Source organism: Myotis brandtii, unplaced genomic scaffold (assembly GCF_000412655.1).
Source record: "Myotis brandtii unplaced genomic scaffold, ASM41265v1 scaffold259, whole genome shotgun sequence".
Lineage (NCBI taxonomy): Eukaryota > Metazoa > Chordata > Mammalia > Chiroptera > Vespertilionidae > Myotis > Myotis brandtii.
In genome coordinates, this window is record NW_005359840.1 from 3,994,151 (window position 1) to 4,014,726 (window position 20,576).

At 37.1% G+C, this 20,576-nt stretch overlaps 1 protein-coding gene and 1 pseudogene across 1 annotated transcript in view; one reads left to right on the top strand and one right to left on the bottom strand.

Moving 5' to 3' along the window:
• Positions 1–20,576, top strand: part of DIAPH2 (diaphanous-related formin 2) — a 550,233-nt gene that overhangs the window by 498,936 nt on the left and 30,721 nt on the right. The window contains exon 20 of the mRNA XM_014541049.1: positions 10,608–10,743. Coding sequence (XP_014396535.1) covers positions 10,608–10,743 — 136 coding nt within the window. The remainder of the gene's footprint in view (positions 1–10,607; positions 10,744–20,576) is intronic.
• On the bottom strand, positions 13,481–15,270 carry LOC102251130 (annotated as a pseudogene).

The following is a 20,576-nucleotide window of genomic DNA, read 5'->3' on the forward strand; positions in this document are numbered from 1 at the left end:
TAGGAAGTAAGGGACACAGTGTCTCAGCAATCTAAGATAGCAGAACATGTGTTCTTTTGTTTGATTTGGTTTATCATGCTACCTATGGTCCATCATACCATCTATATGTGATTCATACCATCTATATATATAAAAGCCTAGCCCTAACTGGTTTGGCTCAGTGGATAGAGTGTCGGCCTGCAGACTGAAGGGTCCCAGGTTCGATTCCGGTCAAGGGCATGTACCTTGGTTGTGGGCACATCCCCAGTAGGGGGTGTGCAGGAGGCAGCTGATCGGTGTTTCTCTCTCATTGATGTTTCTAACTATCCCTCTCCCTTCCTCTCTGTAAAATATCAATAAAATATATATTTTTTTAAAAGCCTAAGCAACCGAATGACCGAACGACCAGTTGACCAGTTACTATGATGTGCACTGACCACCAGGGGGCAGATGCTCAATTCAGGAGCTGCCCCCTAGTGATCAGTGCATTCCCACAGGCAACCTCCTTTGGCCGGCCAACCTCCTGTGGTCCCTCCCCCTGATGGCTGGCCAACCTCCCGCAGCCCCTCTCCCAGGCCGGCTGCCCGCCCCCCATTGGCCCCAATTGCTGGCCAGATCAAGGGACCCCACCCATACACGAATCCATGCACCGGGCCTCTAGTATTTACATATGACAATAAGCACAACTTTAATCCCCATCTAACTGCAGTATCAACACATGTGTTCAATGTCTATTACATGAGCCAAGTACTTGAGCAAGCTAATCAAGGTTTCAGTGACCTCACTGAGAAAGTTCTAATCGTAGTCCGTTGGTGAAATATTCATGAGATCTTGCGTAAGAGGAACCTGGGTCACTAGTACCATAAGAAGTGGAAATCTCTGGGAAAGAAAAGTTTAGCAGGATTAAAGTGCTGATCATTCTTCAGACGTACTGATTCTCAGTGTAGTTGCTGCAGCTGCAAAGTCTTTGCCCCAAGCATTTGTCATGTCTCCTTCAATCCAATATGCCCTTTAAACACGGTGAACAATTATAGAAAAGGAATAGCCAATGTTGTTTGATGTTAATTAAAGTGGAGGATTCTTTCCTTTCTTTAATGGAAAGCCTTAATTCGTCCCTACTTGCAGTTGAAAAATCTAATGACTTATTGCCACCATCTTATGTAGGTTTTTCCTCTAATCATCTGGTTGTTCAATGCTGTGTTCAAATGCTGAAAAACTCATCTTGGCTCACATTTTCCCATTTGGCACCTGACATGATCATTCTGAAATGGGATTGAGAAAGATCGGGAAGAGTATATGAGTCCTGATTTACCTTTGGCATTCTTTAGGATTTCCATCCACTTATACTGACAAATAGGGGATTCCGCCCATGTTACACTTCAGTTAGTGTAACATACATCTGGAGCTGAGTGTCCCAACAACTCTTATCCTTGGTTGCAGGCACATGCAGCAAATGGCCAAAATGACACTAGCTGTCAAAACAACTCAAGCAAAGAATGTGTTAGGTATCTATCTATATGAATCACAGTAGAAGAGGAGGGAGAATTTTGTTAAAGAAATTTTGTTTTGGTAAAATAATGAAAAGGTGTCATATGTACAGTTGCCTTTTATGTTCATGGCCATGCTCAGGGCATCTATGGGACAGGGAAAGGACAGGGTCTGGACAGACTTTCCAGCTCTATCTATTTTGCCTCCTGTTGTGCCTGGGATTAAATGAGAACCCCACCAACAAGCCAAAAGGTTTTGCCATTCAGCTTATCTTGTATTTGAAATCCTTCAGTACAAGGTTTTCCAGCAAGACTAGCAGCCTCTTAAGGGTAAAGGTGGCAAAAGTGTATGAGAAAGCTCAGCCAGGCCTGGGGTAGAGGACGGTGTGTAGGCTCATTCTCCAGACTCCCCCGTAAACCTTTAGGCAGAACAAGTGAATACTGCATTCTGAGATAAATACTCACAAAAGAAATAAAAGTAAACTTCTAATTTCCAAATCTAATGGCCTTTCTTTTTTAGAGTTTGTGCTTCATTTTCTCAGGGAGATGAGAGAGCTAACTCCAGATGTTTAAAAACAAACAATGCAAAAACAAAACACTGCCTTCTTCCAGGAAACTTTATCCCCCCAGTGTATGCGAATAGTCCCCTAAGGTGTGTTGAACCTTAAGTAAGATGATGTGTGAATTTCATTATTGCTCCACAGAACAAGATATTCAGTGATGTTTTTGTGTCTTAGATTTGTCCAATATGGTATATTAAAAAAAGAATGTTTCCCACAAACTTCTGTTGTTCATTCTCTCTCTGTCTTTGTTCTCATGGCTTCAGGAAGGCAAGTCCTATTGTTTGTTCAAAGTTTGTAGGTATGAGAGAGAATGAGTGTGGTTTGTTCATATTTTTACCTGATTCTGCAAAATAGCCATAGCATGAAGGATTCATCCTTCTCCCCAATAAGTATGTCCATACATGGCCATACTCCTAGGTTGAGTGAAATGGAATCCAGACCCTGAATTGCATAGAGCCGTGGTTGGCAAACCGCGGCTCGCAAGCCACATGCTGCTCTTTGGCCCCTTGAGTGTGGCTCTTCCACAAAATACCACGTCTTCCACAAAATAACGACTTCTGCACATGGGCCACGAAGTTTCAATCGCACTGCAGAGCCGCATGTGGCTCGCAAGCCGCGGTTTGCCGAGCCGAAGTTTACCGACCACTGGCATAGAGCATTGGTATTGCCCAACTGTGGAATAAACTGATAATGAGTAGAGGCCCATTGCACAAATTTGTGCACGGAAGGGGTCCGCCCTGATTGGGGTTGGGGGGGGGCAGATCCGGGGGGGGGGCAGCCGGATGAAGGGGATGCGGTGGTTGGCAGGCCGGCCCCACCACCTGGTCGAACTCCAGTCGAACTCCTGGTAGAGGGGACAATTTGCATATTACCCTTTTATTATATAGGATAACCCACCACCATTCATTGAACACAGTACCGGGCACTGTGCTTAATGGCTTTATGTGCAACTTCTCATTAATTGCAAAACAACTCTGAAGTCCAGGTATTTCATAGATCAGGAAAGGAGGCTTGGCTCAGTTAAGTAAATTGCCCAAGGGGATAAAGCATGATTGTCACTAGACAGCCAGATTTAAACCATATCTCTCAGCCCTTAAAGGCCATCCTGTGTTCACAAAGGTGTGCTGTTCTACTTAGAAGGTTTGGATTATGGGCCCTCACTTAGAGGAACAAAATAAATAGGCCTCTTTCTCATCATTGTTTTTATCCTGGGCATAAAAGTATAGGTCAGGAATCTTTAAAAGTCTTCTCAATAGGATGCATAAAAAATGAAGCTATAGAATCATCATATTTATCTAGGAAAGATAGAGACTTACCAGGTCTGCAGTTCTTTCAGTTAAATTTGGTGTTCTATGGTATTTTCAAAAGAAATGATTAAAAGAAACATTTTAAAATTTCAAAGTGGTTAGCATAAAACAAGAGTTTAAAAAAAACACACCTCTAAAAGCCCAGTTTGATTAAAGCTAAGAGAAAGTCGGATACTAGGATAGTTCAAGATAAAAGATGTGGAGAGAATTTCACCTGTTTCATTGAGCTTTCATGAAAAATAATATCTCGATGACACATGTTTAGTGTATAAAAAGATTTTCAATATAATATATACCAGGTTTCTTTATATTGTTGCCAAATGATTTGACTCAATATCATTTGTGAATCCTTCTAACATCCCTGATGGATGAAGAAACGCTCAGCAGTGCACTCTGTGTGCCTCTGGCACTGGAGTTATCAATTTGTTCACCAGGACATTTCCAATTTACATTCTTTTAAGGTTATGTGACTCTACTCTCATACAGCTTCTGATACTGCAATGAATCGCAAGTCTTTCCAAGTATATTCACACAGGTTCCCAGGATGATCCAAAACCCCAAAGAGAAGAAAATACATTTCTAGTCTCTTATGAGGGTAGACTGTGTCAAGATGCTACATTTCTAGTCATAGATCACATCCTCCTGACTTCCAAACAAGAGGGAGGGGCTTGTGCAGAGTAAACCATTGAAAACACGTCGTCATTTGTGTTTAATGACCAAATTCTTGCTGTTCAAACTTTCAGATGTTTCTACTACACATGATAATCAGCGCCACTGTGTGTGTAGTGAGCATTTCTTCTGTACCAGGCATTGTCTTCAGTGTTTTACATAAACACAACTTCCCTTAATCTATTTAGCAACCAAGTGATTTGAGTATCTCCGTTCTGCACATGTGGAAGCCAAAGCTCAAAGTGATAAAGTAACTAACTTGTTCAAGGTCACACCGCTTTTAGGATAAATGATAGGAGCTTGGATTTGACACCAGGTTTACTTGACTCCAGGATCCAATTTCCTTACTAATGTCTCCATTTCTCCACGCCTCAAAAGTACCTTTGGCTTTCAGTGAGATCACAGTGCTTGCTGAGTGCTTCTGTAGTCGGCCCTGGGTAGTAAGCCATTGGAGACGATGGAAGGAAGGAATGGTTTTGGTGGTGGTGGTTTTTGTTTTCATATATCTTGTTAAGATTGGAAGATGCTTCCTTTATGTAGACCTGCCATGCATGAGGCTGGCATTTGAGCCCCTTGGAATTTTCTGAAACAGTTTCATCCATTTCTTAAAGCTTAATTGTAATAAATGAGAGGTCTTAGAATTTACATAGGTGCTTTTTTTTGCATATGGCATTTTTAGTCCATAGGTCTCATTTGTTAATTTTGTACAGCAAGGGAAATAAGATTTTTAATTTATTCATATTTTTAGTGAGGCAATAGAGATTTCAGTGAGAGATGTAAAATTATATATTTCACAATAAATCCTAGAGACATCTGTTATATTTTGCTCCTTTTGTACTTCTCACTGGCTTTTGAAAAATAGATATGCCAGTAAAACTGAGGCTTTGTTCTGTGACTATTTCTTATCTTATTTGAGGTTACTACCAAAACACTTTCTCAATTAGCATTCTTGTAACAGAATGCAGTCCTATACATTGACAGAATCTAATCAGTGGGCTTTCTCAGCCCAATAAATAATAATTAATGCTTACTTAAGGATGATAGTACTCATACGTTAGTGTTCTAAAATGTTTATGAGGGTCCTAGCTGGTTTTGCTTAGTGGATAGAGCATAAGCCTGTGGACTGAAGGGTCCCAGCTAGGGTCCCAGGTTCGATTCCGGTCAAGGGCACATGCCTGAATTGTGAGCTCGATCCCCAGTTGGGGGCTTGCAGGAGGCAGCCAATCAAGGTTCTCTCTCATCATTGATGTTTATCTCTCTCCATCTCCTTTCCTCTCTGAAATGTAAAATAAATAAATAAATGTATGTTTAGTGAGGCTTGGCAAATATAAAGTGTTGCTAAATCACAGCCAATTATTTAAGGTGTTGTTGCTTTTTTTAACCTGGGCTTAAATTTGCTCCTGTTGCTTTTATTCTTTAAATTATTTGGGTTCTGTTAATAGGAATGAGGATGAAAAGAAAATATCTCATCCCTCAAGGGAATTCTCTCCCCATCAGATTTCACTTTTCTTTTTTTTTTTTGAAATGTGTTATCTTTCACTCTAGTAAAAGTCAAGATTGATGATATGGAACCATAGTTAAGATTTGCCTTATTCTTTTAATATTTTTTCTTAAAGAGAGAGAATTAAACAGGCCTGTGTTTCCCACCCCTAAGTTGTTAAAGTCAGAGCTAAAGTATAAAAACATCAAGAGGAATAGGGTCTTCTTTTCAGCATGAGGCCGCTTCATGAAGACAGAACTGGTGGCATCAGGACCAGAATTATACTTCACAGTCTGTGTGGCTTGAAAAAATATATGTCTCTGTAGATGCTTCCATTCCTTTTCATTACTGCCAAACCACAGAAATTATTTTCCTCTGCTGTTTTGATCTCTTTAGAATCACACAGGCCATTTCAAAGCATGTGCTCGTTTTGTAGTTCAATCTATTTCTGAAACATTTAAGATGTAAACTAAAGAACCTATTACTTGGTCTGTGTCATCATTGACTATATCTATATTTATGTTGTTTCATAGTGCCAGTTGCAAGCCTCCATTTTATATAGAAATTTAATCTATTCACATCTGCCAGATTTCTTCATTAGCGAGTCTTTTGATGTTGACTTATTTCCTTCTACCCCAATTGTGTCAATTTAGATATAAACAATTTTTTAGTTTTACTCCATTTTCAAGAAATAAAAAGGAAAGGAGTATATCGAGAATGCTACAGAAATAGTATGATTCATGTCCATGAACCTTGGAATGCCTATCAGTAATCTACATCAGTACTTCTGTTCTCAAAATATGGCTTAGATTTGGGCTTTTGTATTTTTATAATGAGTCCACTGTTTTCATTAGAGGATCTTAGTCTGTGAAAGGATACCTATAAAAAAATCAACAGTCTTGGGAATAGAATTGCCAGATTTATCAAATAAAAATAGATGCCCATTTGAATTTGAATTTCAGATAAACCATGAATATCTTCAGTACCAAGGTGTCCCAAATATTACATGATTGTTTTAGTATAAGTATATCCCAAATATTATATGCATAATGAATAATTTTCCTACCAATGAGTCCCAAACATTACATTAATTTTGTAAGTATAGCTTAAGTATAGTATGGAATATACTTAGACCAAAAAGATAATTCATAGTTTACCTGAAAGTAAAATTTAACTGAGTGTCCTGTATTTTATTTGGCAACTCTGCTTGGAAGGTATCATGGTAGTGTAAGTGAACACATGTGGTTTTTGTTACTTAAGTAACTGGGTAGCCTTGGGCATCTCACTTAACCCACCTGAACCTAAGTTTCATCATCTGTAAAATGAGAGAAAATAATAGATATTTGCAGATTTTCTATAAAGACTAGAAAATATTTATTTATAACACCTGGAACATAATAGAGTGTCATGAAAAAGTAGCTGTTATTATCAGAACAAGGAAGAAATACAAATGGAAGTTACCAGTTTTTTGTTTGTTTTTTTAGCTTCATAATAAATAACAGCACTCAGTTAAACAGCTCATTCAATTAATAATAGAAGAGTCCACCTAGATGTTGGTGACTATATACCAGATCAGAGATTTGACCAATAATAAAATATACACAAGCATTAACCTTCCTCTGCTCCTCTATTACTTGCCTGTTATGCTACTTACCAAAGGTCGCATAACTTATTAGTATCAGCCTGAATATACGTTGCCTTTTCACATTGTCTTTTTTTAACTAATTCACATTTTTATTTCAGTCCTATCTTTCTCAAACATCAATTTTGTAAAATTTTATTGAGATCTAATTTACATATAAAATGCAGCATTTTGAAGTATACAATTCAGTAGTTTTTAATATATTCACAAGGTTGTGCAACCAACACCACTGTCTAGTTCCAGAACATTGTCATTAACCCAAAAGAACCCATACTCAGTAGTAGCTACTCCACATTTCCCCCTCTCCCAGCCTCTGGCAACCACTAATCTAATTTCTGTTTCTATGGCTTTAACTGTTCTGGATAGTACTTATAAATGGAATCATGCCACATGTGGCCTTTTGTGTCTGACTTCCTTTACTTAGCATGATATTTTAAGGTTCATCCATGTTGCAGCATGTGTCAGCACTTCATTCTTTTTATGATTGAACTAGAGGCCTGGTGCATGAAATTCGTGCACGGGTAGGATCCCTAGGCCTGGCCAATGATCAGGGCTGATCAGGGCCTTCCAGCTGCAGGCCAAGGCCTTCCTTCCCTGGCTGCTGGCTGCCAGCCAGGGCCTTTCTTCATTCTGTGCTGCCCCCTCGTGGTCAGTGCGTGTCATAGCAAGCGATTGAACTCCCATTCTCCCCAGTCAAACTCCTGAGGGGACAATTTGCATATTAGCCTTTTATATATATAGATAATATTTTATTGTATGGCTATTTAACACATCTTCTTTATCCATTTATCAGTTGATGGACACTTGGGTTGTTTTCACTTAGTGACTATTAGGAATAATGCTGCCATGAACATTCTTGTACAAGTTTTGGTATGATTATGTGTTTTGGTTTTGGTTTTTCCCCTTAGGTCTATATCTAGGAGTGGAATTGCTGGGATAGATTATAACTCTTTGTTTAACATTTTAAGCAACTGTTTTCCAAAATGGCTCATTATTTTGCATTTACACATTTCTCCACATCCTCACTTGCTATTATATTATTATTTCAGCTGTCCTAGTGGGTGTGAAGTGGTACCTCATTGTGATTTTGGTTTGCCATTTCCTAGTGATTAATTACCTCAAACACCTTTTGATGTACTTGTTGGCTGTACGTATATTTTCTTTCCAAGAAGATCTATTCAAATCCTTTGCCCGTTTTTAATTGGGTTATTTGTCTTCTTGTTGTTGAGTTGTAAGAGTTTTTTTTATATATTCTCATCAGAAAGATGATTTGCAAATATTTTCTCCCATTCCGTGGGTTATCTCTTCACTTTCTTGACAGTGTCCTTTGATGGATGAAAATTTTTAGTTTTGATCAAGTCTTACCTATTTTTTCCTTTGGTTGCTTGTGCTTTTGGTATCATATCACATTATCTTTTCTTGCTTGAAGAATAAAACACACACTAAACTAGGAATAAAGAGACACGAGCTCTATTCTCACCTCTGCAATTACAGAAATGTGTGAGCTTAGGCAAGTGCTTAAACTCATTGGGAACTCAGTTCCACATCTGTGAGAAGAAGCTGGGTTCAGCAGAGCAGGCACTTTGTAACTTTTTGTGAGTATGTTATCTGTATGAAAACCCCTAGGTTAGTAGTTCTCAACCTGGATTACATGTGGCAGTCTCTGAAGACATTTTTGGTTGTCACAGCTGGGGATGGTTGCTACTGGCATCTAGTGAGTAGAGGTCAGGGGTTCCATAAACATGTTACAATGCACAGGATGGCTCTTCCAACAAAGAATCATCCAGACCAAAATGACAGTAGTGCTGAGGTTGAGAAGCCCTGCTCTAAAATTCTATTTCTGTTATTCCAGCTTCTTTTCAGTGGGGATCTTTGAGGCTGTCTGCAGGAGCCAGAGCATTTTGTGCTCTAACCTAATGCTAGAGGTCCCAGCCTTATGGGGGCAGTGGAAGGGAGAGGTACCAATAATTCTTGCAAGTCAGGAGATCTTTTTGAAAGTGTTTTCAGGGCTTTTAAAAACTATTGTGCCTTCTAATATGAAGAGAAATATTTCGATACAGACACCTCCAGGCAAAGTCTTGTAGATGTGTTCTTGTTATTGAGTCCTTTTCTTTAGGGTTTCTGGAACAAAATAGTTTTTGTGAAATAGTTGGTACATACTATGAAGTATATTTAATCAATCATAATGGGAAAAAAGAAACAGAACAGCTTGATGGGAGAAATGTGCAGTTCATATGTCTCTGTATTAGTGAATTCTTCGACCTCAAAGGAAGTTAATATTGTTATTCAGCTGATCAGTTCACTTCAACTTTATCCCATACTATCTACTGGAATGTCCTGATTCACCTGAGTTCCATAAATAATCTATCTAAAATAAAATAGACAATATCTTGAAATATGTTGCAGCATTTATGAAGATATTGGCATGTAAAAAGCTATTAAACTTGCAGGTATTTCTTTCTTGTGATAATATGGATGATTATTTCATGCTTTGCACCATTAGATATAATTGTTACCACCACAACCACCACCGCTGTTATCATCATAGACTCAGTATTCTAAGCACTGTATAAGTGTATCTCATTTTTTGTCACAAAAATCTTATGAGGTAGTTTTTTTTAATCCTCACTTTGCAGATAAGAGCATAAGGTACAATAATGTTGTAAAATACTTGCTAAACCATATTTCCATATTAAACATTTTCTTGTATACCAAAACTGTTTCTTATTTCAACAACAGAGAAAGTATGTTTATTATTAAGTCTGTAAACATTCATGTCCTGAATTTTCTGGCACCCTAGGTAATGTTAATTAAAGCCTGAGTTATTTCTAATTTTTTCAATGTCTTACAGTTATTGGTTCTTGAAGATTATATACATACTAGCGGCCCGGTGCACAAAAATTTGTGCACTCAGGAGGGTCCCTCAGTCTGGCCTGTGCCCTCTTGCAGTCTGGGACCCCTTGGGGGATGTCCACTTGCTGGCTTAGGCCCACTCCCCGGGGGATCGCAACTAAGCTGGCAGTCAGACATCCCTCTGGCAGCCCGGGAGCTCTCGGGGAATGTCCACTTGCCAGCGGGGAGCAGGCCTAAGGTGCAGTTGGACATCCTTAGCGCTGCTGAGGAGGCAGGAGAGGCTCCCGCCACCACCACTGTGTTGGCAGCCATCAGCCTGGCTTGTGGCTGAGCAGAGCTCCCCCTGTGGGAGCGCACTGACTACCAGGGGGCAGCTCCTGCATTGAGCGTCTGCCCCCTGGTGGTCAGTGTGTGTCATAGTGACCAGTCATCATTCCCAGTTCTGCTGTTAGGGTCAATTTGCATATTACTCTTTTATTATATAGGATGTAGCTTGAAGCTACTGTAATACTTTTCCATCTCTGGACACCCATGGCATGTGTGAATATGTAATTATAAAATGGTAAAACTTCTCCAATATATATAAGTAATGAAAGGATTTTTGTTTAACTTTTTTAAAATGTACAGGAAGCAGTAAAAGAAAATAACAAGAGAAAAGAAATGGAAGAGAAGACTAGGAGGGCAAAGCTTGCAAAAGAGAAAGCCGAACAAGAAAAGCTGGAACGCCAGAAGAAAAAGAAACAGCTCATTGATATAAACAAAGGTATGAAGTACTTCCATGTTTTAAATGATCTATAAAGTGCAAAATAATTGCATTTAATTAATTTTGGATTATAAAGTGAATTGTGTTATTGGTAGAAAAATTCACAATATTATTAGTTACTTGTGTTAAATTCTCTCATGAAATTATCTGCATTTCTTGTCACCCTACACTGAGCACTCAGGATTTTTGGCAACCAATTCAAGGTAATATGTTGTTGAAACAGTCTTTTTCTCTTTGTTATTTTATTTTTTTGCCCAATTATGTTCTGGATGAGGCAGTGGTGAGGGAAGAAGGGGGCAAGATGAAGAGTTTACTGGTATGGGGAGATGAGCCTTATAGCTCCAATTTTCATTTTGTTGACACAGAGCAGCAATAATTAACACTCTTCCTGGGGGGCTTGAGCATTTCAAGTCATAATTGATACCGACAGCACTATTATAAACAGAAAAAACTAGGGAGCAGCATCCTGCTCAGCTGTGAGCCTAGGAACAAAATGCTGGTATATCCACGTAGTATAAAGTAGTTGTTTTGTTGGTTAGCAAGAATGACCATAGATTAAAGGTAGTTTTTTTGTTTGGTTTTGTTTTCTTTCTACAGAAGAGAAGGTAAATAAAGTGATTGGCACCAGATAGCTTCCCCCTGAAAATATTAGAATGAAAAAGCATAGTCTTTGCCACTGAAGGTTAGAGAATTTAAAAACAAAGCAAAATCAGAGCAAGATATAAAACAATATGATCAATATGGACCCCCTATTTCTAAATACAGTGATAGCCAAAATCGTAAGCACTGTATAATGTTGAGCATGTGCCATGTGCTGTTCTAAGACTTTCACATGTTTGGAGTAAATTAATCCTCATAACATCTCTATGAGGTAGGTATTATCTCACTTTCCAGATGAGGAAACTGAGGCTCATAGAAATTAAGGAATTTGCCCAAGGTCCCAAAAACAGAAATTATTGGCACCAAGATTAGAATCCAAGCAGTCTGGCTAGGGAATCTTTGCTCTTATAAATGCATTGTCAAATAATAATAATAACCACAAACAAACAAAAAACATGTAGTGCTTGCTATGTACCAGGAACTTTGCTGGGAGATTTATATATGTGAACATATTTAAGCCTCATAAAATCCTTTTAGGAAAGTGCTACTATCTCATTTTAAGATTAGAAAACTAGGCACAGAGAAGTTAAGTAGCTTGCTCAAGTTCACAAAGATAGTAAGAGATAGAACCAAAATCTGGACCTAGGCAGTCAATGGCCCAAGTTCATTAGTAATTATTATGATATATTTTATTATAATTATTAATCAGTATCAATTATTCTGTGGTAATATTTCTAAATGGCTAATCTGAAATAATATCTATACCCATTAAGCGTATCCTTCACAACATTAGAATGTACAAAAATTTTCAGGAATTGACTATAGTTTATGTTTTCTAACCATGAAATAAATATAACATAATTTAAAGAACTAAAAAAGTAGACAGCTGAGGTAAAATAATAGTATCAACATCATTTAGCAATCTTCATAGAATATGGTCTTGTTCCCACACCACACCACACCACACCACACCACACCACACCACCCTCCCCAAGTATTTATCAACTTTCCACTATTTTCCTAAAAACATATCTATAAAGAAAAAAAAGAAATAAAGGACCTATATTGATTTTGCCTATAATATATATTCTTATTCACCAAGATTTTGTTAATTACCTCTTCAAATAAAATTGAAGACATAGGATAAAGATCCAAATAACTTCTTAAGCACATGCTTAGCTGAGTGGCCTGAACATGAAAGACACACTTTAAAATAGGACTTATCTTTGTGTGTTGTTACCTTATCTCTATTTACAGATCAATCAAATAGCAAACTTCACCATGAAGTTCTTGATTTGTGGCCCATATGTTTCAAATACTTATTATTTTTATTTATTGTAATATTATTTTACACTGCGTATGTGTGTTAGTCCTTATAAATATTTTTCAACAAGAAAGCCTTTCATTGGAAGTGTATAGTCTTTTTTTATTGTAGATATTTCAATTTATTATTTACATATTAGTCATAGTTGAAAAAGGAATTATAATCCCATTCTCTAGAACATGGGAAAACAATGGAAGGTACTGTTATACAAATGGAATATATGAATGTAAATGGTATATGTGATTTTCAACCACATTCATATTACACAGTTTTAAAATGATCTAATCTCTTACAATGACAAATTACTTATTTGAAAACATAGAGTTGATTGAGGATATATGCCACCTAAGTATCAGTTCAAAGACATAAACAATTTTATTGGTGGTACTTATTATGTGTGAAGAAAAGAACTGTTTACAATATATAACTATCATGTTTCAGGAAACATGATTTAACAGTTAAGTTTTTATATTACAAAGCAAGTTTAAGTATTAATTATCTTAGAAACAAACCACCGAAACTAGAATGACATTTAACTGTATTCAAGGAAGATGGTAAATTAGTTGACAAAATTTACCTACCTACTAGGGAAAATCTTAATCTGTTGAGATAGACAATGTAGGTAGGATTTAGCTTTTTGTCACACAGAAGGCAACACCTGCTATTATGTGAACGTTAGTTTAAAAAAAAAAAAAGCTTACTGCCACGAATACTTAGGTCCTTGGCCAACTTCTGACCTAAGAGACATATGAAGCCACAACAAACAAACAAAACACCCCAGGAATAATAAAAACCTTCTTTCTTATCATAGCTTTATTTCTCTTCTGTTGTTTCAGTCTCCAAATACATCTGGCACAGCGCTGCATTAGGGTCGTATATAAGCGCATCAGTCTCATCTCCCAACTCTGTTAACTGTTCCAGTGAACACACACAAGGATAATGGTCTTTTAACATATCTGGCAATTTAGAAGTCTTGTCTTGAAAACGTTGAAAATGTCTAACTGGTGTCAGAAACTGTAGCTCTTTAAATGTAGAATTTGTTTTGTCCAACTGCATTTTCTTTTTTTACATTTTGCAAGAATGGTGTAGTAGACATATTCTATTTAATTAAGCAACTCTCCCTAGTTTCTGCATTGGAGGTTTTAACATCATTGGTTATCTTGCTCTTTTTCGCAATCTTGAAATACCACATTTCTATGATGTTTATTTTCCATTTCAGGTTTTCCTGGCTTTAGATTTGTTCTTCGGTTGAACAAGTCTCCTCAAAATTTTCTCCAAATGTAACTTTTTCTTGACTCTTCATTGTTAGAGTATCTCCAGTTGCATGTTGCATTTCTTCAGTAGGCCGAGCTCTTGCCAGAATGGCCTTCTCATAGATTGCGATAATATTTCCAATAGAACTTGTAAGTGCTTCAACACGTGCATACCCAATATTTAGCAAGCTTTTTTTGGCATCTGAAATATTTTTAATCGGCTCATTCAGTGTGTCCAACATTTCTTCTTTGGGGCATCCCTCATTAATCAGCTTTAGGCCTTCACAAAATGTCTTGTTTACTTTTCCAGGAAATAGTCGGTGTTCATCTTCTGACGTGGTAGTCCAAAGGACCCAACTGATTTTTCATTTCCGGTTCAGGCTGGGGAACTACTGAGCTAGGAGGATTTTTAGCATTCTTCCTTTGCTAGCTCTCCACTCACTCAGATGAGCTTTTCTTTCTTTGCAGTTTCTTTGGGATGAACCCATCTACACAATAGGTATCTCATCTATCGATACTTGCTTTTGCTATAGTATGTCCACGCTGGTCTTTGGATTTTGACTTTTCTATCAGTTTGGTGTTAGAAAATGAGGCAGGCCTGGCTGTGATTTCAGATGTGATGCTCCTTGATATTTTCTTATTTCTTTTTACTTCCTGAGAAGAGCTGGGTTTGACGCTAAAGAAAACTATTTAATTGTAGTAATTCTTTCTCATGAGACCCTTTCCGAACTTGTAACATCGGCAGAGGTTCCACTGATGCCTTGTTTCAGGGAGCCCAGTGTACTATGGGTATTATTGTGGTTTTCTATATGAATTGAACTCACATTGAACAATTTGGCCACAAGCACAGGGTTCTTGAGCATGTTAGCACCTTGCTTTAGTTTCCTGTGGTTACTTGTTTCTTTTTATTATTGTTTTAATGTGAAACGCTTGGGTTAATGTCATACATTGACCTTGGGGCTCATCTTTAATTGGTAACAACTGCAGATTTTTATTATGATTGTCCAAATTATGTGTGTCAATTGCTATAGTCGAATTGGTTAATTCAGCAGAAGGTTTTAAAGGAATATACTTTTTTCCTGTTGTAATATTATTTTTGTGCCTTGTATTTCTAAGGACATTTTCTTTATGAGACTTTTTTGTCTTAGGTTTCTTCTTGGATGTGACCCTCATGTGTCATCACTCTCTGGTTGCTACTGGATAATATCTGATTTTCCTGTTTACATGCAAAAAAAATTTTTCTTTTGAACAGATGTTCCTTGAGTTTTGTTTTCTTTGCTCTCCAAACACAGACTGGGCTCTCCGACTCAGAGGAAGCTGCGGGTCGTATGACACCGCTGGGGCGCTCATTGCAGTGCGAGGTCACATGTGGTCTTAATTAAGGTGAAAAGAAATAATAATTAGAATAGCATTGCATGTCAAGATGGAACTCAGTGTCAGTGAGCTTCTCAGACAGTGTATCATAAAAAATGCTGTTGTTAACTAGGTGTAAGGCAATTACAGACATTCTGAGAACCTGGGAGGAAGCATGGTAGAGCTACACAAAATGTGACTCCGTGGGAGATGTGAGAATGAGGTACAGTCAGAAAGTGATTTAGAGAACTTTAAATGTGTCCAATTAGGACAGTGTATTCCACTTGCCATTGCAGGAACATGGTAATATTACTTTCCACTGAACAAGAGATGACATAGAATATTTGACTGCCATTGTGAGATACCTATTATGTAGAACACAGATTTTCAGTCTTTTTCATCTCATGGCACACAAAGTAATTACTAAAATTCCGTGGCACACCAAAAATATATATTTTTTGCCGATCTGACATAAACTAGGTATAATTTTGATTCATTCACACTGGACAGCTATTGTTATGTTCGCTGTTGTAGTTTTTTTTATTTGACAGTCTAAGGAAAAAGAGGTCAGTGCCCCTGATTAAATTGTCAATTGTTGCATGTTTTAAAAATTCTTGTGGCACACTGGTTGAAAATCACCGATGTAGAGTGTAGACATATTTCAGAACATGTGACTAGAGATGCACATCATTGGAACCAAGGATCTTAACTAAAGTGAAGAGTCCCTTGGGTAAAGAAAATCACTTGAAAATTACAAACAGTGTACTATTTCTGTAAATTTCAATTTCAGATCAACTTAGCAAACTGCAAACCTCTCTCTTTTAAAAAAATATCCTGTGACCCCATATAGCTAATAAGTAACAACAATAAGATATATTTACCTGGCATGCAAAATTATGTACATCATCAAGAAAAAATATTTTAGAATTTACTTATTCAGAAGAACAGACTAAAGCAAACACAAAAGGGTATTTCTGTAATCTAGATGTGATCAGAATTAAGTAAAAGTATCATGAAAACCAAGCAGCCAGAGGATTATATCTTTTAAGTTAAATCTGTAAAAAAAAAAAAATACCATATTTAAGGCTCCATTTTGAGAGCATTGGGGATCAGGAGGCAGAGGCCAGGATAAGAAATAGTATATTTTAATCATGAAGGAAATAAAAGGCATGATTATATGTGAAATAGTCATTTTGTAAACATTAAGTGGTATGACTGAAAAGTTATTAAAGCCTGCATGTCAAAAAGTGGAGACCAGCCCTAGTTCTGCCACTTACTAGCCTTATGCTTGTTCTGGTCCTTCATCTCTTCATGCCTCAGTTCCTCATCTATAATGTAGGATAATGACATTTACCTCCTATAACAGTTTTAGTGAAGAGTAAATGAGTTATTTAAGTACAGTATATAACATGGGGCCCAGAGTATATTTGTAGCTACTGATAATTAGTCATTTTGTGCAATTGAAAAATCTCAAAAAAAAAAAAACCAAATTCAAGATATAGTCCCCACCCTCCCGTGATTTACAGTTTTGTCAGAGAGAGATGTAGGGGCTGAAAACTCTTTTCCAGCAATCAAGCTTAGGTTCATTACCTGGGGCCCTGTGAATTAGACTGAAAAAAGATGGATTATCAAGAAAAACAACAACACCAGTTTATTGAATGCATGCATTACCCAAGGAGGTGGGAGCACTCGGTGATGAGTAACTCAAAGGGGTGGATAGAACTTGGGCTTATATAGCAGCTTCACAACAGAAAAATCAGAAAAATTCATTTTCAAAAAATTTTAAATAAAACAAGGGAAAAGGATTTTGAGTTTCTAGAGGGGCAAATTGTGAGAGGGTAAATATGGGGAACTAATGAAGGTAAGGGCTAGTTAATAACGTTTTGTCTGTAGTGCCTCTGGTGCTGTCTCTGAACTAATCAGGTATATCTAGAGTTGCTTCTGGTGATTAACTTCTGTCCTTCCTGGTACAGAGGAGAAGAGGGACACCTTTACAAATATATGTCCTGTTTTTAGGCAAGTAGGGGGAGGGTAGAGAGCTTATCTTGTATTTGTTGCTTCTTATTGCCTTCCTTTCAAAATAATCCTCCTGCCAAAGTGGCATATTTTGGGGTGACATAGTCTGCTATCCTTCAGGTGAAATAAATCTGAACCAGCAAAGTGTAAACTGTGTACTGATAGATAACAGAGATTATTTAGAACTATCTAAAAGGGGAAATCCGCCCTAGCTGGTTTGGCTCCATGGATAGAGCATTGGCCCTCGGACTGAAGGGTCCTGGGTTCAATTCCGGTCAAGGGTATGTACCTCAGTTGCAGGCTCAATTCCAGGCTCTGGTCAGGGTGTGTGAGGGAGGCAAACAATCGATGTCTGTCTCTCACATCAGTGTTTTTCTCTCTGTCTCTTCCTCTCCCATCCTCTCTCTAAAAATCAATATATCCTCAAGTGAGGATAAATATACTCAAGTGAGGATTAACAAAATAAAATAAAAGGGGAAATTAATGAAGTTTGATAAAATAATGTAAAGTTTCATAGAAAAGGCTAAGCATAGTCTCGGCATATCAGTAGAACTAGACACTGAAGGATGGGTAGTATTTGGCTAAGCAAAGGCGAAAGTGGTCAAGTAAAAGAGAATAACGTCAGTAGTAGTGCACGTCAGCACATAAGGCATCAGGCCTCATGTAGGATATGTTTAATGGCCCATAGGAAAGTACATCAAAATGATTAAGAAGATAGCTCTTAAGTTCAAGTCCCACATCCACAAATGAATAGCCATGTAATCTCAATGTACTCATCTATAAAATGGAATAATGGTGCCTTCCTTATTATCGTGACAGCTAAATGAGATAACTCACAGAGACTCGTGTTATTTATACTATAGTCTGTCAATTATATGTTGACATCTTTGGTTTCTGATAAATAGTTCAATGTTCAGTAAATATTTTCTGATATTGTCATTTCAGGGAAGTGTTTGAATTGGAAAACTGTTGGAAAGGTAGGAAGACTGTTGGAAAGATTGTGAACAGCCTTCCAAGTCACAGGGGAGTTGTGTTGTGATGAGGTTGGAGAGCCAAGGTGATTGTAGGAATTTGTTCAGAGATTCCCAGGACAGTGAGCCAGAAGCACAAGAAAGGAGAGGTGACTACAAGGTAGATGTAGTTGGAAAAGGACAGTGAAAGGTGAGAAGAAGAAAAAGAATTAGCTCATACCTTATTCTGTCTTCAAAGGAGTTTAAACCTGAGGCAGTTTAAGAAGGTGGTAACAGGAAGGAAATTTTCTTATAACAGGAGTTTCTAGCAACAGATTCACTAATAGCGAAGATTTTTTTTTCTTTTAAAGAGCAGCTTATTTTACCAATATATAATTATGCATTGATATTTTTGACATATTGGGTAATTCATTCATTCAACCAACATTTATTGCACCATTTCCCAAATAATTATAATTAGAGCATGCACAGTAATACACTATTTATTTAAATGTAAAATTGAGAAAGCTAATTTCATTGCAGCAAGAAATATGCTAAATCAATAAATGTACTCTAAAATGTGTAGTAGTATATAAACTATGCAAAGTACTTGGTATAATCTATGTTCTCCAACCTTTGATTATATTAGTATAGATTATAATTAACTTAGGGATCACTAAAAATAAATTAATTAATTCTGTAGGTAGAGTAAGGAGGCTTACCAAATATTTGTAATATTTGTGAGTAAATCTCTTTTCATGTTTATCTCTTTTCAAATTTATTGCAAGGACTGAGAAGAAGCAATAAAAAGAAATGCATTTTTAAAAAAGGTTGTTTTGAGATTGGAAACTCCAGTGTGTTTTGTATGCAAATATTATTTAATTAGGAACAGTGTTGTTCCTCCTTATATAAGATTATATGGAAATTAGAATTGCCTAGTTTCTTCTAGGATGATAATAAACAATGATCTACTTTAATGAGATCTGATGATAAATCAGTCTTCTGAGAGTGAATTAGCAAATTTTAAACAATAAACCTAAATATTTAAACTCTATGATTAGTGGTGGATAGAAATTTTTTCTCTGTTTTCTAAGTTTTAAAATAATTACATCTTGTAAGTAAATGAGTTCCTTTTACATTACATTATTTTAAGCTGCATAGGTCAAAACTGTATTTCCTAATGTCATACCCTTGACATTAAATTACAGTAACCAAAATTATATATTAGAATACCCATAATTAATGGAATTGATCCTGGTAGTATTAAAGCTCTCCTGAGAGTATAAATTATTGAGACAATATAGGTACCATCAATCTGGCATATTTCACAAATGCTTATGAATGGCTCATAGATGCAACTGCAAAAGCTAAACAAAGCTTGTAGACTTTGTGGGTCTAGAAAAAAAATCATTGACCTAATAAGCCTTATCTATGAAGGAAAAATAATATCTGGCTGATATTTCACTTATTTAAATTGCCTTGCTCCCTACATTAGCAAACATTTCAAGAAATCTATGTTAATTCACTGTCAGAAATTTTCTGTGTTCTCTAGGTTTGTTTTTTCAGTGGAGATTTATGGGGCTTTTTCAGGAAAAAAAAATATTCATCACAGTAAAAATTTGCACAGGTCTTTAGAGGTTTTAGCAAACTAAGTTATTTAGTATAAATGTGGGGCTTTGTTATTTTAATGAAACATCCTTAGCCCGTTTTAGGTAACATCATGCCACACTACTGCAATTCATTCAATAAACACTCCTTGAATTTCTGAATTCAAGTACTGGGTTAAGGCATTGAGGTATAAGAGGAGCTCCCACAGTAACAACCATCCAATGATAAAGCACATCCTGTTGGCTGATTCTGATGACCCTGTGACATGTCATCTCAGACAGATCTTTCATTGGGTTAGCTTTCAGGCCAGATGAGTTCAAACTTTTCCCCCTTGGAGCCAAACAAACCTGAGTTCAAATTCTGGCTCTGCACCCTAAACAATGTAACTTTGGGTAATTCACCTCTGTGATCCTCAGCTTCCTTGCCTATAAAAACAGGGGAAAGAAGGGTACCTGCCTCCTAGGAACGTCATAAGAATTAAATGGGAGAATACAAATCTCTTAGCACTTGCCTGGCACATGGTTAACACTTAAATATTAAATGTTGTTAGCCCATTCATAATAATAGCTATTTCAATGAACAGATCCAGGAAATCTATTAATGGCAATAATCACTACAATAAAATCTTGGTGACTAGAATGCCTGGGGAAGAGATGTTTTGATTAATTGGATTTTATAATTATGCTAGAGGCCTGGTGCATAAAATTCGTGCACAGGGGTTGTGTCCCT